The sequence below is a fragment of the Uloborus diversus genome, chromosome 1, assembly GCF_026930045.1.
Source record: "Uloborus diversus isolate 005 chromosome 1, Udiv.v.3.1, whole genome shotgun sequence".
In the NCBI taxonomy this organism is placed as follows: Eukaryota; Metazoa; Arthropoda; class Arachnida; order Araneae; family Uloboridae; genus Uloborus; species Uloborus diversus.
The window spans coordinates 253,050,510-253,066,213 of NC_072731.1; the positions used below are offsets into that span (position 1 = coordinate 253,050,510).

The 15,704-nt window shown below is 33.7% G+C and overlaps 1 protein-coding gene across 1 annotated transcript; it reads left to right on the top strand.

Annotated features, from left to right (window-relative positions):
• The first annotated feature begins 976 nt into the window (after window positions 1–976).
• On the top strand, window positions 977–13,293 carry LOC129226835 (uncharacterized). The gene is made up of 2 exons (XM_054861468.1): window positions 977–1,304; window positions 12,103–13,293. The coding sequence occupies exons 1-2, from the start codon at window positions 1,233–1,235 to the stop codon at window positions 13,171–13,173; spliced, it is 1,143 nt and encodes a 380-aa protein (XP_054717443.1). The 5' UTR covers window positions 977–1,232; the 3' UTR covers window positions 13,174–13,293.
• The last annotated feature ends 2,411 nt before the right edge of the window (window positions 13,294–15,704 follow it).

Consider the following 15,704-nt stretch of genomic DNA (forward strand, 5'->3'; position numbering starts at 1 on the left):
GGCCAATGGGCGCCGCCAGATTCATATGCAAATGGTACACTCGCATGAAAATCGTTGAGAATTTCTTTACATGTTTTTTTAATTTATTTATTTTTAGTTTTTTTAAATTTAGTTTATCTATTTTTATTTTATTAATTTTAAAGCGAATTTTGAGATACATTTTCATCTTTGATAAAGTTAACGAATTTAAAATTTTTACATACTTCTCTGATCACAATATTTTCGCACTTTTGTAATTTGATCTTAATAAAAATAAAATTAATTTTACTCATTCAATTTTTTGTTTTCTTTTGTTTTAAAAAGGTAAAAAATAATATTACTATTAAAAATATTAGATTAATATTGTTTTTTAAAATTTATTTATTTATTTTGAAAAGCCATGGGTTTGAAAATACCTCCCTTGCAGCCCCTTACCGGTGCTGCAAGGGAGGCGTACTGCAGCGCCAGAAAACGTACTGGATTTAAACGTGAAATTGATAATATTCGTGATGTATTTTGTTGCTTTTTCCCTATCTGATTAATTAAATTTTATTTGTAAAAGTCAGTGAGTGAAAATGCACTACTCTGCCGGCAATCATGGATATAAACGTGAGATTAATGTTTTTCGTGATTTACTCATAGTAGTTTAATTATTTTGTCGCTAATCCAGTGTTTAAAATGAATTTAATTTTATTAATTTAACACAAAAAAAATAAATAAATTTACGAAAGCTTCAGTATTATTAATTTTTTTCTCCAAAAACCGGAAAGGGGAGGGTGTGCGTATGGGCCATGATGCGGCCCCCTCACTTTTTCAAGGCACGAGCAGCCACTGAATAAAATATGTTGTTTTCAAGAAACCAATTTCCACAAAAAAAAATTCCACAAAAATAACGTTTGCACTTAATTATTTCCGTTAGATGACGCCACTGTTCATATTAGATTATTTTTGATTTCACTGACGAGAGTTTTATTTAAAAGAGTTTTGTATCTTTAAAGGAACGTATGGATTAGAAATTAACTTTTGAAAAAATTATTTTCCGAACATTTTACTAGAACCCTCGAATGACGAATCCAATTCCACCAATCCGAAGTTGGAACATCCCAAACGCCTTCGTTCCTGCTCTGATTAATGTACGGTTGACTTGACATGCTGATTCATCGTCACTTGTGGAATGAGAAACGACGATTCATCTGATCTGTCATTTTAGGAAGTAATCTGAGGAAAGTTTGAAAGCGTACACAGCGAAGCAGATGGACGAGGACTTAACAAGGGTCAAACGCAAGATGGAAACTGAATCAAATGATACCAAATTTCAAAAAACAGTGAGTTTTTTTTCCCCCCCAGTTGCATTTTGTTTTCTGTTGCTCTCAACTTACACGAAAAATATTTCACATGTTAGTAAAATGGAAAGAATAACTTTTCTCTCAACAGTTATTTGATTTATTTTACTTCTATTTCTTATTCTATTTGATTTCTTGTGTTTTTACTTCCTTTTACAAAAAAGGAAGTATTGTATTTATATTTTCACCCAAAAATCGGCCTTAATTTCCATTATGCTCACCCCCAAATAAATGTTGAGTTTTTTTTCAAACCCGACCACACGTGGATATGTGCCTAGGAACGTACAGACACCCGAAATATCCATTTTGACGATCCCCGAGTTAATTACAACGAGTTTTCTTGTGACGTCTGTATATACGTATGTATGTGCGTATGTGTGTATGCATGTCGCATAACTCAAGAATGGAATGTCCTAGAAAGTTGAAATTTGGTACGTAGACTCCTGGTGGAGTCCATAGGCGGATTTAGGCCAGAGTTCCTGTGGGGGCAGGATTTTTTTTTTTTTTTTTTTTGAGCAATATTAGTTGTAATCAAGGCTAGATTTAGATTTAACGTGGCCCTACACTATTTCAGGTTTTGAGTTTCTTTTTTGCAGTCTAGACAGCTTTTTTGTCGGTGGCAAAAAAGGGCTATATTTTAAAGCCCGCCTCCCCCCTCCCCCATTATACATTTGGTATATGATGGAAAATAGTGTCCCTTTTAAGTAGGATACAAAATATCCCCAATTTTAAGGAGTCAGGGGGTTCTCCCTCAGAGGAATTTTTGTAAAATAGGTATAAAGTTCTGCATTTTTAAGCCTTGTAAGGGGTAATTGGAACTATAAAAATCTCAGGAAAAAAATAGCAAAATACTCTTTTGCGAATTACGATAATACACAGTAAAAATTGTTTTCCTGTTGACAAATGAGTGACAGCAGTCCTCAGAGAGAAAAAGCGAGGGAGAATAGAAAGTTATGCATTGTTTATTTGCTTACATCGGCTGTCAGTTCAATTCAATTAGTTTTTGATCACGCCTTCAACCCACCCACAAATACAAAATGATCAATAGTAAAAAGTGCTTTACAAGAAATGGTGTACAGATTTAGAAAATAGGTAACAAGAGAGTAACATGCTGCCCATTTGAACAATTCATAATTTATACACTTGTTAAGAAATAAATTTGAAGCACTCTTTGCTTAAAAATTTCAAAAACTCATCCAATCCGTTTCAAGGACTCGAGAACAATTAAAACTATTTTGGGCTTCATTTGCCCTTTCCAGTCTCTGAAATTTAGTACTAGATTTTACGGTTTTACAGTATTGTTCTAACTTTGTAAGATACAACTACTTTAAGTTTAAAATAAAAATAATATATTGATTTTTCATTTCAACAACTTTTTTCTTCAATTACAAGCAGTGCAGACAAAAAAAGGAATAGAAGTAGTGTTTTTTTCTTTTTTCTTGTGCTGAACAGATTAACAATATGCATTAGAAGTAAGATAAAAGTAAGCAGTAGAAAAGGAGTTCCAAAATACTGCACTGCATTCGGGATTAAATAAACAGCAAGATAATGAAACATGTGAGTCACAACAATTTATCTCAATTAATATATTACAGAAACGTGAGAACCATGATTTTTGCATTTTTGATGCAAGATGAGGCAAAAAACAAAATTTAATACTTCGCCATTTATCCCTCTCAACCCCCTCCCATTTGTTATAAATGTTTAAATTTATGGTTTGTATCCGCACTTTTCCAAAGTTTTCAAGCATTTTAAAATGAAATGTATTTTTTCAAGTACTTTTCTTTTCCTTTCTTTTTTTTTTCCTGTTAAGGAACAAATCATGAAATTTTTGGGAGTTGGGGGACCTTCAACAAAGCAGGTGCCCTAAGCTATAGCTTGTTTAGTTTAAAGGTAATAGCGTTCTTTTTTTTTTTTTTAAATCTTTATTTCAGATTCTAATTTATTGAAATAATCGTGATTATTTTAAGTATTGCAGTAAGTTGAATACCATAGCTCGTTCAGTCGATATTTTCACTTATGGGTCATTCTTCAAAACTTTTGAGTCACACGCCTTTCACAGTAAAAATTTTAAGGAACAATTCATTTAACAATGTTTTTTAATTTCATCAAAAATATATCTATTTAAACCTGCCAACAATTTTTTAATAATAATTTTTATTTTAGTATATTTTTGGTTCACAAATCACAACATGTGAATCCTCACCTCCATGGCATGTTACACCTCGTGTGACTGTTCATGTCGCTTTATAACTTGTTTAATTAAAAGTATGTACTTATTTATTTATCATTCTTTTCACAAGTGACTCAAATACCAATTGTTTAAGTATATTTAATTTTTTAATATTCTGTTCTAGTTCGTTTTATTAGGATAAGGAGTCGTGTCACACAATAAATTCTCACCTCCGTTACTGAAGCACAAAATCCCATTCCTCATTAACACGTGGCAGTCTTGACATCAAATTTTATTTTCCATGATACAAGGGGGGCCCTTGTTTACTTTCAGCCATAAAGAAGTTGTGAGATTTTTGTGGAAAAACAAGAAGATAGATTTTGCTTTAAAAACTCAGTGCGGTTACTGCGACTTCTCACCTCCGTGAACTTGAATTTCAGGGATGTAGATTAAAGAAAAAAAAATAAGTGAACAGGTTTACATAAGCTTTAATGTGCAGATTGTAGCAGCGAAGAAAAAAAATATTTCCTCACCTCCGTGACAGATCTTATCGATGTCATTATTTCTGAGGTGAAAATAAATGATGGAGGGGAAATACATCATTCTTAGGCATTCTACCAAAATTTTAAATTGCCAGTATATTCTCTAATTTTTTAAATACTATTTTTTAACACACATTTAGAGTGAAAGGACATCTACTAATTAAACTGTACTTTAATTAAGAGAATTTAATATTAGAGTCCCACTAATCATTAAAGTAGCTCACTGTTTGCACAATTAACAAAATTACTATTCTGATACTAAATTGGCCACGATTTTTAAGCATTAAAAGTTTTTTTTTCTTCTGTGAACAAGGCATTTTTTTTTTTTTTAATTTATGAGTAAAACGATTGGAACTTAGCTGGGCCATTGTTTGTCATTACTTATAGTAGGTAACACTTTCATGTAAGAATGATAAAGAAGAAAACAAAAGGCTTCGAAATAGAAAAATATTTGAGTTAGAAAGTTAAATTTTCTCTGAAGAATGACCCTTATATACTTGCCCTAATGGTTTTCAGTTCAAAATAGTCGTTTTTAACACATTTCAGCATCCCAGTGACCACTTTACTACTTGTAATACATTGTATGGTTTCTGCCCCCCCCCCCCCCCCCCCAGAAAAGGACAGTCGCTATTCCCTTCATTTTCGCTTCTGAACTATTCAAAAAAGAAAAAAAATCATGATTTTTTCTTTTAAGATTTTGGAAGGTGTATTGTTACTATGTATAAAGTCCTCCCAAGACTGGGGGGGGGGCAATACCCCCTTCTCCCCCCCCATAAATCCGCCTATGGTGGAGTCTAGTTGTGCACCTTCGTTTTTGGTTGCATTCGTATGCTCCAAAGGGGGTCTTTTGCCCCTTTTGGGGGGGGGGAATCATTGTTAATTTCGATGTAAGCTCAAGTGGTGTTATAATTAGGCGGACACTTGGCGATATATCGCCAGTCTTTTGGTCGCCAAGTTTTTACGCCAACTTGGCGACAAATTTGGCAATTTAAAAATTTATTTATTTTTTTAAATCTGGTTTCAGTTTGGCCACTGTTGGTGATATTTAGAGAGTAAACTATTGAATCGTATTAAAACTGCCAATAATGAGAAAATGACATTAAATTGGAGTAAAAGGAAGTCATGTGATGTACACATCAGCTCGTTTTAATTTACTTGATGCAACCTTTACTTATCGTTATCGTTGCAGTTTTATCATTGAAATTTCATTCGAAGTACGAAACGGGCAAAGAAAAACCGGGGAGAGCCGATAGGAGGTCGCTGTGACCTCCCAAAAAGTTCCTTTTTCGGTAAAATTTGTCGGACGATTTCCCAGACAGTATAGCAATTTTAATTCAAAAAGAAAAAAAATGGTCCTCTTTATTATTGTGTTTTTTTTTTTTTTTTTGAGCAATCAAGATTGCTTATTGTTCTCACTTGACAGTTTTGAATTCCTATGATTTTATTCCCCCCCCCTCCGCCAGCACCACCGTCGGCCGGCCGCCTCACGATGCTGCTCCTCTAGCGAAAACCGTCTCCAGGTTGCGTCACTTATTTGCCTACACTTGCCCATACACACAAACACATACGCACGCATACATACAGACACCTACACATACAAACACACACCTACACATACACACAACTACCCACACATACACATACTCCCCCGAAACATACACACATACACACACAAACACACATGCCTACACACATACACCCCTCCCCACACACAAACAAACGTACCCCCTCTCCCCACACACACAAACACACACGCCTACATGCACACACACACACACACTACTTGATTGCGAAAAACATAATTTGAACTCAAGATGTCAAAGTTCAAATTATTATTATTATTTTTTTGTTGTTGTTGTTAATATTTTTTTCGGGGTTTTTTTTTCCCCCTAATTTTAACGATGTCTATTTTTTTTCCCCGCGAGAGGCAGGAGGTAGTGTCTGTGCATAATGCTCGTATTTTATCATTCGATGAAAATCAGAGCTTTATTCGGCAAATTGAGACTTCCCCTTCCAGGGGGGCGGGGGGAAAGGTTTTATACTCAATTGAAAATTTTACCGGAAAACAGCAAAGATCACTCTAACTTATGTGAAAATATATATATATTTCAAAAGCAAGGGCAGGGGAGGGTCAATCGACGCCCCTCACTCCTTCTCAAAAATTTCATTCAAGGCACCCCTGAATACAGACTGTAAATATCAAAAACTGACTAAAGGCAATGAAACTGAAACTCAAACGAGCTGATGTGTGCATCACATGACTTCCTTTTTCTCCAATTTAATGTCATTTCCCCATTACTGGCAATTTTAATGTGATTCAGTTGTTTACTCTCTAAATATCACCAATAGTGGCAAAATTGAAACCAAATTTAAAATTTAAAAAAAAAAAAAACATCGCCAAATTTGGCGACAAAACTTGGCGACCAAAGGACTGGCGATATATCGTCAAGAATCCGACAAATTATAACACCACTTGAGTTTTAATCGAAATTAACATTGATTTCCCCCCAAAAAGGAGCAAAAGACCCCCTTAGGAACATCCGAATGCAACCAAAATGGAAGGTGCACAACTATAGGTCCCATTAGGAGTCTTCGTACCAAATTTCAACTTTCTAGAACATACCGTTTTTGAGTTATGCGAGATACATACACACATACGCACATACATACGTACATACAGACGTCACGAGAAAATTCGTTGTAATTAACTCGGGGGTCGTCAAAATGGATGTTTCGGGTGTCTGTAGGTTCCTATGCATATATCCACGTGTGGTCGGATCGAAAAAAAACTCAACATTCATTCGGGGGTGAGAAAAATGGAAATTAAGGCCAAATTTTGAGTGAAAATTTTTTCGCGAATACAATACTTCCTTTTTTGTAAAAGGAAGTAAAAAGATAATCACTTTGATTTCAAAATGAAATGTTTACTTTAGTTCAGGGTTCGTTGATTTAAATCATGATGATTAAAATCACGATCTAAATCAATTGATTTTTTTAAAAAATATCATTGACTTAAATCAATTGATTTGATTCAAGTTGGTTTTTTTAAATCAAAATCCTTAATTAAAATCGGTTCATTATATTTTTATAATTTAATTCTGCATTTTTAGAATGTGTTGCTCTAAATTTAACTACACTGCATTATACAATCTTAATTTCAACAGGCAAAACTCATAGATTCCTCTTGATGAGTGCGAACAGAATTTCCTTCTTGCAATATTGCTTTTGCTCCAAAATTACAGTTCAATTCAAAAAAGAGCAAAATAAAAAAATTTTAGTTTTTCTCATACACCATCACTGATATAATTGAGAAAAGTAATTGCTCGACATATTCTTATGAACTAAAACGTACATGATGATGGAAACCATATTTTTAAGCAAAACATAGCTCAAAGTAAGAGTTCTTCTTGTTTATGTAATGTACGTAATTTAAAATTTATTTTTAGAAATTTTATTCTAGCTGTCTTTTATTTAAATATTTAGCTTCATGTAACTCAATCAACATGGCTCATGTCCTCATAAATGCCAGAAAATTAACAATACCCATACCAATTCAATAAAAATTTCATTAATAAGAAAGGAAACAATCTTACATTTTCCCATGAGCCTATAAGTTAATCAATGTTTCAATCTTAGTATTTGCAATATGTATTCATCAATAATAAAAATAGATAGTATTCGCTTGTTAGAGAAAGACAGTTGAAAAAAGGGGAACTGAACAGAACCAAGCACTGCGTTCAGAGGTCTATTGTACTACTCCCCAAATAGAAGTCTTAAAACAGACCTGTAGCTGAAGCAAAATTCAGCTAACACCTCATAGGAATGTCATAAATTTCCCACGGTTCAAGCAAATGATGACCAAGTTGTTCAAACCTATAGGCAGAAAGCACCTCACAATCATGCAGGGTGTGAGTAATAGTTTCCTCATCAAAGAGGTAACCTCTGCAAATTGTATCATTACTGACACCCATTATATAGGCGCGGCTTTAAGATGTTAGGACCAGAAGCCTTCCTAATACCTACTAGTTTTGTTAAACCTTTTGCATTTTTGGCATGTGATCTTTGGAGAGAATCAGGTATGTCCTCCTTAGGATGACAAGCTGAATATGTTCAATGTCATTGTGAGATAACCTCTCCTCTCAGACAGAAAGGTTTCTCTCACAATAGCCTTCTTAAACACACTCACTGCTTGAGAATAGGACTGTCCTTGACCTGTCCTTACTCCTTAAAATGCAGCAGTCTGTGAAGGGGAAGGAGTTGAAACCTCTAACATTTGGTTTCTCCTACCTTCTTAGGAATGGCTGGCCCAGTAGCTTTTGCCCCTCTCCTGCTCGCGCCTGTTGTATTTTTGTACATAAATGAGTGCTGGTAGGGTCGCAGACATGCACCCTCACCCCTTTTTGCTGGTTAAGAGTTCCAGTTTCGCTTGCTAAGAGTAAACCCATAGTAAATCTCATCAAAATTTCTCTGATACTCTCCAGGAAAACTCCAGGCCTGTTGGAGATACACAAAATTCATTATGACTCGTTGCGTATTGTTTTTCAGTTGAGCTTTTTAGTGATTTGTTTAGTAGTATTTGAATGAACCAATTTGTTTTATTGTAATTTTTAAATGAACGTTTGCATTTTAAAGTTGTGGCTACATTATAAGTAAAATTTAAATTTTATATTTCTTAATATATTTTTTTTTGTCTCAAAGTCTCATGTTTGGTGGCATCTGTTGTATTTGTTTCCTTTTAAACATAATTTAATTTAAAATTTCATTTTTATGCTTCTTTTGCTTATGGTTGTTGTTTGGCCTGTACATTCAGCCAAGTTAGAAATTACTGTACTTTTAAAATATTTTCTCTTCAAAATCACTTCTTATCGAAGTATTATAACGTATTTATAAATCTTTAAAATGTATTGAATAGTGATAGAACTTATCTTAGTTTGAAAAGTAAGCTGAATAGATTCATCAACTGTATGAAATATATTATGTTTATAAATGTAAAGTAATAAATAATTACACATTTAATAATAATAAATCTGAAATAAATCTGATTTAAATGAAAATAATCCGACTTTTTAATTTTTTTTTTCAATCAAAAAAATCTCGAACCTTGCTTTAGTTGCACCTATGTTTATGTTGCATGCTGTAAATTTTCTGAATTTTTACAAGACATACATGTGTTTTTCATTAAGAGAAGCATTTTCATTTAAAAAAATATGATTATTTTTAATACATAGAATCTGATCACGAAGACTTCGGTGGAAAGAAATGGAAAATTAAAAAAAAAAGAAAATAATTATTTTTAAAAAATGCTTATGGGGGGGGGGGGCTAAGAAATGAGCAAGATTTTTCGCAGCATCACAAATATTGAACTTATACAAATAACTATAGTGTCGGACATAGAGGACACTTTGGACATCAAATTTTTCTTCTAGTTTTTTTAAGGTGGGTATCAAAGTAGAACTGTATGAAAAAGGCTAGGGAGCACTGCAAATAACTGACAATGTAACAGAAGTAAAATAACGTTGACAATGCACAAATTAGCAATCTAATTATCCATTACAGCTGATTATTTCACACTGTGCCCAACACAGTTCTCATAATAATTATTTTAATCCATCCAAACCGTAATCAGTTGCATATCCCATTTGTTGTCGACCACTGAATGGTTCTGATTTCTGAACTTTATTTTTTACATTGGTGATAATAACTTCACCCAAAGCCAAGATTGACGTTTATTTACTTTTGAAACTATTAATGAATTAGTGAACTACATGCCAAAAAGGGCAGCCCAATGAAAAAAAAAAAAACTCGAAGGTCTCTGCGTCGACAACTCTCTCTCTCTCTCCCCTCTCCCTCCCCCCCCCCCCTCTCTCTCTCTCTCTCTCTCTCTCTCTCTCTCTATATATATATATATATATATATATATATATATATATATATATATATATATATATATATATATATATATATATATATATATATTTGACTTGTGAAAAATGGCTATACAACGCGATTTTTTCAAAAATAAATAATTTTTAGACCTAACGCGAATTCCTCGCCCACAACACGAAAGTTTTCAGAAGGGAATCGCGGTGTGTAAGTATCGACTTTGTTATTGGTTACTAAAAATATTTTTGCCTCGAATGGACCTTCATCCCTTTAGCACCCATTGGCAGCGAAAGTTCTCACACCGTACTAGTCTGAACATAGCTTTTTTTTTGTTGTGTATACAAATAAATTCTCCACATTTACCGTATTTTTTTCATTCTAAATGCGAAGATCAATGAAATATAATGACACCTAACAGCATTGTTATCTAAAGTTTGTCAAGAAAGAAAGAAAAAGAGCAAGTTTCTGACAATTAAACTAAAGTTCTCGATATGATATACAATATTATATGTGAGTAAATCTTCCATATGTACAATTAAAAATCAAGATAAGGAAATCCGTAAAAGTTCGCCGAGTAGTGTCTACGCAAAATGCAAAAATTATGAAAATGGAAGCTCCTCTTTGAGAATTAAAGAAAACAAGAAGGGTGTTGCCATATATAGAAACGTTGTAAAAGAACTAGCGAAGCAACTGTATTTAAAAATACATTAAAATAACGATTTGAACACGCAGCATAAATCATCAACTTCGTCATTTGTTAAAGTTACAAATATCATTAGTGAATCTACTGTACAGTATTATTATAGAACATTATTTTATTATTACTACATACTGTACGAATCGTACGGGTTTATTTTATGTCTTTCTTCCCCGTTGATCAATGATTTTGTGCATCGTACAGCATTTTTTGTTGATTAAGACAGCTTTTTTAAAAATAGAAATAAAAATTCAGTTCTTTATGTAAGAAAGGGTAATGTATAATTAAGGAATGGTTTCAAACTGTTTGAATTTGGTGTTAACAAGTGTCTAAATTAATTAGGTATGTTTATTAAAAAAAATTACACATTCCCTTTTCTACAACGCTAAATTTAGACTTACGCGAGGGGTATTGGAATGCATCCCTCGCGTAAGTCGGGACTCGACTGTAGTACAATTTATATTGTTAGTTCCAGGTTTAGATGCCTTGCTGTTGAGGCGACGATATTTGAAGACTGAAAAGAACAAAACTGGGGAAATTATTTAGTCACCACTGGGCGGTAGTTTAACAACTTAAATAGAAGCGCTTTTTTTCATTGAAAAAGTGGCCACATTTTATACTGTTAAGTTCTAAATGACATCTTTATTTTTTAGCTGTTAAAGTCAACAGTCTCACATACAGTTAATGTAGGAAATATATTTTAATAAATTATTTCACAAAGGCTGCATTTTGATTTTCACCGATTTTTTTTTTTTTTTTTTTTTTTTACTAATAACTCAATGTGTTGTTTTAAGTGACCATCGGGAAGCGATTGACTGATAATTGGAATCGGCATATTTTATTATTATTGTTCAGGTGCTTGTGGTTGGAAGCGACCGCTAATTTGGTTTTTTAACATACTGTTTTGTGGTGATTTTCTTGAGCAATCACGATTGCTTATTGCTTTCATTTGACTGTTTTGACGTTCCTTTGATTTTTCCCACCAGTACCCTCCGCAGCATCACCGTCGACGGGCTCCTCACGATGCTGCACCTCTAGCGAAAACCGTCTCCAGGTTTCGTCAATATCCTACACTTACACGCATACATACACGCACCTACACACACATACATATATACACCTACACACACATACACACATACACGCACACACCTACACACCACCATACACACAACTACCACACACTCATGCCTGCACACAGACACAAACACATACGCCTACACACACATACACATACCCCCCCCACACACACCTACCCACACACTCATGCCTGCACACAGACACAAACACACATGCCTACACACACACATACCCCCCACACACAAACACACACACACTCGTGATTGCGAAAAACATAATTTGAATTCAAGATGACAAAATTAAAATTTAATTTTTTTTTTTTGTTCCGTGTGTGGATTTTTTTAATTGTCCCTTCTCTTATTTTATTTATTTTTTACTAATTGGGCTTTTTTTTTCTTTTTTCAGGAATGTGCCATTAACCCTGCCGAGTTGATGTTAAATTTCGCTCGAAAATGCAATGCATATGAAAACATCCCAATCGCCATCGATCAGTTTGTTCATGATTATGGCAAATACAAGAAAGAAAAAAATACTGAAGATGCAAGCCAATCCACCCAGATGATGACGAAGCTTGCATTCGAAACAGTCCTCGAACTGGACGAGGAAGTTTACTTCAAAATGAAAAAACTGGAACCTAATGGCTTTTGGTCTTTCATTCCAAGACCTGTGAGCTCTGCCTTGCAATCGCTTGCCAAAAGTATTAAACACTTAGATTTGGTGCCAAATCAAAGCGTTGTTCCTTCTACGTACGTCCATTGGAATGAGATTCAATTTGACCTGGAAGAAGACAATGACATGGTCATGGTGAACAAAGCTTCTGCCGCAAAGTATGATCAAAATGGCGCACGGCAATTAGTGTCACTGCCGAACCAGAATCGTTATGAACATTATGTCACATCGTCTGGGAAGAATCCCAAGATCCATAAATGCATTCGAAGTGCCTTTAGTAAACTTCATTTCTTAATCAAAGATTGCACGGTTGTTATGAAATCTGCTGATAGACTTGATCGAGTTGTTTTTGGAGCGTTTCGTTTGAGATTGTACTCTGAAAACTTCAAGCAGTTGTGTGAGTACTGGAGTACGTGTGAAAACACTTGCGATGAAAGCTCGTTCGCTTACCAAGAGTTCCAGCGAGTTGTTGAAACTGTCACAGTGGCTCATTGCAGAGAAAATTTATATGAAATGAATAAGAATGCGGATATCGTCAAAAAACTGGGGTCATTGGCAGGATTTTTGAATGATGACTTTTGTAAAATGTTTGCTATCTGGTGTGTCTGTGAAATTTTTGATAGGTTCCCGTTGAATTATGACGATTTGCATGAAAAAATGTGTTTGGAGTGGCTAAGGGACTGTTGTGAAATACTTAATTATGTTTTTCAGAATGAATACCACCCTGGGGTGCACTCAATAGATATAAGAAAAGGTATTGATCGTTTGTATGAAATACTCAGTGAAATGAAAGTTCTCTTTCCGTAGAGAACAACCTTTTTTTTTCTTCTTTTCTTTTTTTTCTTTTGCATAAAACTATTGACTGGAACAATCATTTGTTCAAACTTTTCATGCAAGCTGCTTTAGAGTACTGAATAAATATTTTCTTAACAGTTTAATTTTTATTTATTGATTTGGCAAGTTTGACAAAAAGTAGAATGCATACGTTTTTCAACAGAAACCAAGGTTAAAGATATTTCTTTCTTTCTTTTTTTTTTTTTTTTTTTTTTTTGTATCAAATGTAAGAAAAACAATAATGGACAAAAGCAAAATCGCATTGAACCATATCAGTGACTCTTTCATTATTTTGTCTTCATTTGTAGGTTGGTTTCGAATGCATGTCTCTTAAAAGTAAAATATATACCTATAGACTTTATATAAATTTCACAGATGTAATTGTTTTGTTTTTTGTTTAAAAATTTTCTGTCATACAGGGTTAATAGACAGTAAATATCTCGTAAATATATGCGTTTACAACAACATAATTCACACTAAAAATTTACATACTTTATCAAGTAAAACCTCCTTACCCACTTTTTGGATATACTCGATTTAAATTTAAATAAAGAGGGGGGAGGGCGGGACCCGCTTACCCCTTATTATGGGGTAAGTGAGACACCTATCTGATTTTTTTTTTTTTAATGCAGTCTTTAAGAATATTTAAAGCATTATTCTAGAAAATAATGATGAACTTTAGTTCATTAATAATGTCCAAAATAAAATTAGACAATAAGTTTAAATTTTTTTGTTTCAAAACTTTTGTATAAGGTTTCAAAAACGAACTGTTCACCAAAGGGATCCCACTTACCCCAACCAACCCCCATATAATTCTATTATATTAAATCAATTATCCAATCAATGTTTTGTTGGAAAACTATTACTTTTTATTTACCAAAGCTAATTAAATAAATAATTCAAAATTAATTTGAAAACTATTTTTGTTTCCAGCTTGCAACAAAAGATAGAATAAAATAAAGATGACACTCACATGAAACGAATACATACATATCAGCGAAGTTCTAAATAAATACAGTGGAACTTGCTTATAATGAGGGGTCCGCGATATTTGCTCGTTATAACCGCGTGCTCGTAAAAAACGAGTTCGTGAAAAAAAAATCATTAAAATTCATCATAGTAACGTTTTTTCTTCTTTTTAATCATCTTTGCTCTGAACTGTTTGTTTCTTTCTCACGTTATTGTTTTTGAGGAATATACATATAATACATATATAATTCTTAAACGTTTCTTTACTCCATAAATTAAAAAAAGCGCTGTCATCACTTGTTCCCAGGATTTTTGATTTATTATATTACTAGTGGCACTCGCACCACGGCTTTGCCCGTAGTAGAAAATTAAAAGGTCGTTTGGTTAGCCTATATATTTACAAATATTGAATGATGAATTTCTCGCCAATTGGCTTGCCCATGTTTCGGTTCCACGTTATGATAACTTGGTAATTTACTCGTCCATCTTATGATAATTTTGCTCTGGAAAATGTTCTTCAAATTGGAATAGAAAAAGAACAAACTTGAATTTTTGAAAAATCGCTTCGAGGTGCGCACTCCCGTGCTACAAACTAATTCTGTGCCAAATTTCATAAAAATCGGCCGAATAGTCTAGGCGCTATTCGCGTCACAGAGATCCTGACAAAGAGAGATCCGGACAGAGAGACTTGCAGCTTTATTATTAGTAAAGTTAAAGATTACTTTGGTTGACTTTGGAATGTTTGAGAAAATTTATGAAAAAAGTCTAAGCTGAGTTGATGGAAATTTTACGAATCACAAAAACATTGCTCGCTTTAAGCGAGTTATGCTCCCATAGACTTAACATTGTACCAACCAGGTATTTCTGATTTCCTCGCTAAATCCGGGTTCTCGTTAAATCAGGGCTCGTTATAAGCGAGTTCAACTGTAATTTAGGAGAAATAAATAAATATAATAATTCATTATACAATGATAAATGATTAAATCTTTATAAAAAATTTAAATGTGTCCAGAATTAAGTCCACTAGTGTAAATGTCTGTCCAGATCAAGCGAAGTTCGGTTTAATTGGGTCCGGATTAATTGAGGTTTTATTGTGCGTGTTTCATGTTTAAACTGATTTCTCGCCCATTCGCTGCATTGCAACTGCGAGAGAATACTTAACAATTCGGTAGAAAAAGTTTATCTTCGCGTCACGATGCGTTCGTTCTAAATGGAAAGAGATAAAAAACTTATCTTGTAAGGCGGAAATGTTGGTAGACTTTGGCCATGTTTTTTTTCCTTTCGTTTTCTCCTGTCGCTTAGGCTTTGTCCACTCAGTTCAATTAACGCGCATTAAAAGTCGTCTGCTCCAGTTCGTACTTCTTCTAAACAGGGCTGGAATATTTAAAACAATGAGGCAGTGAGAAGCGAAGGGATGTAAGTGGCAAAATGGGGTCGTTTCCAATATTTTAAAGTATTTTTTTCTGAAAGAACATGCTTAAAAACATCGGATCTAACCATTTTTTAAATAATTTGTTTAAGTTTAATATTTTTAA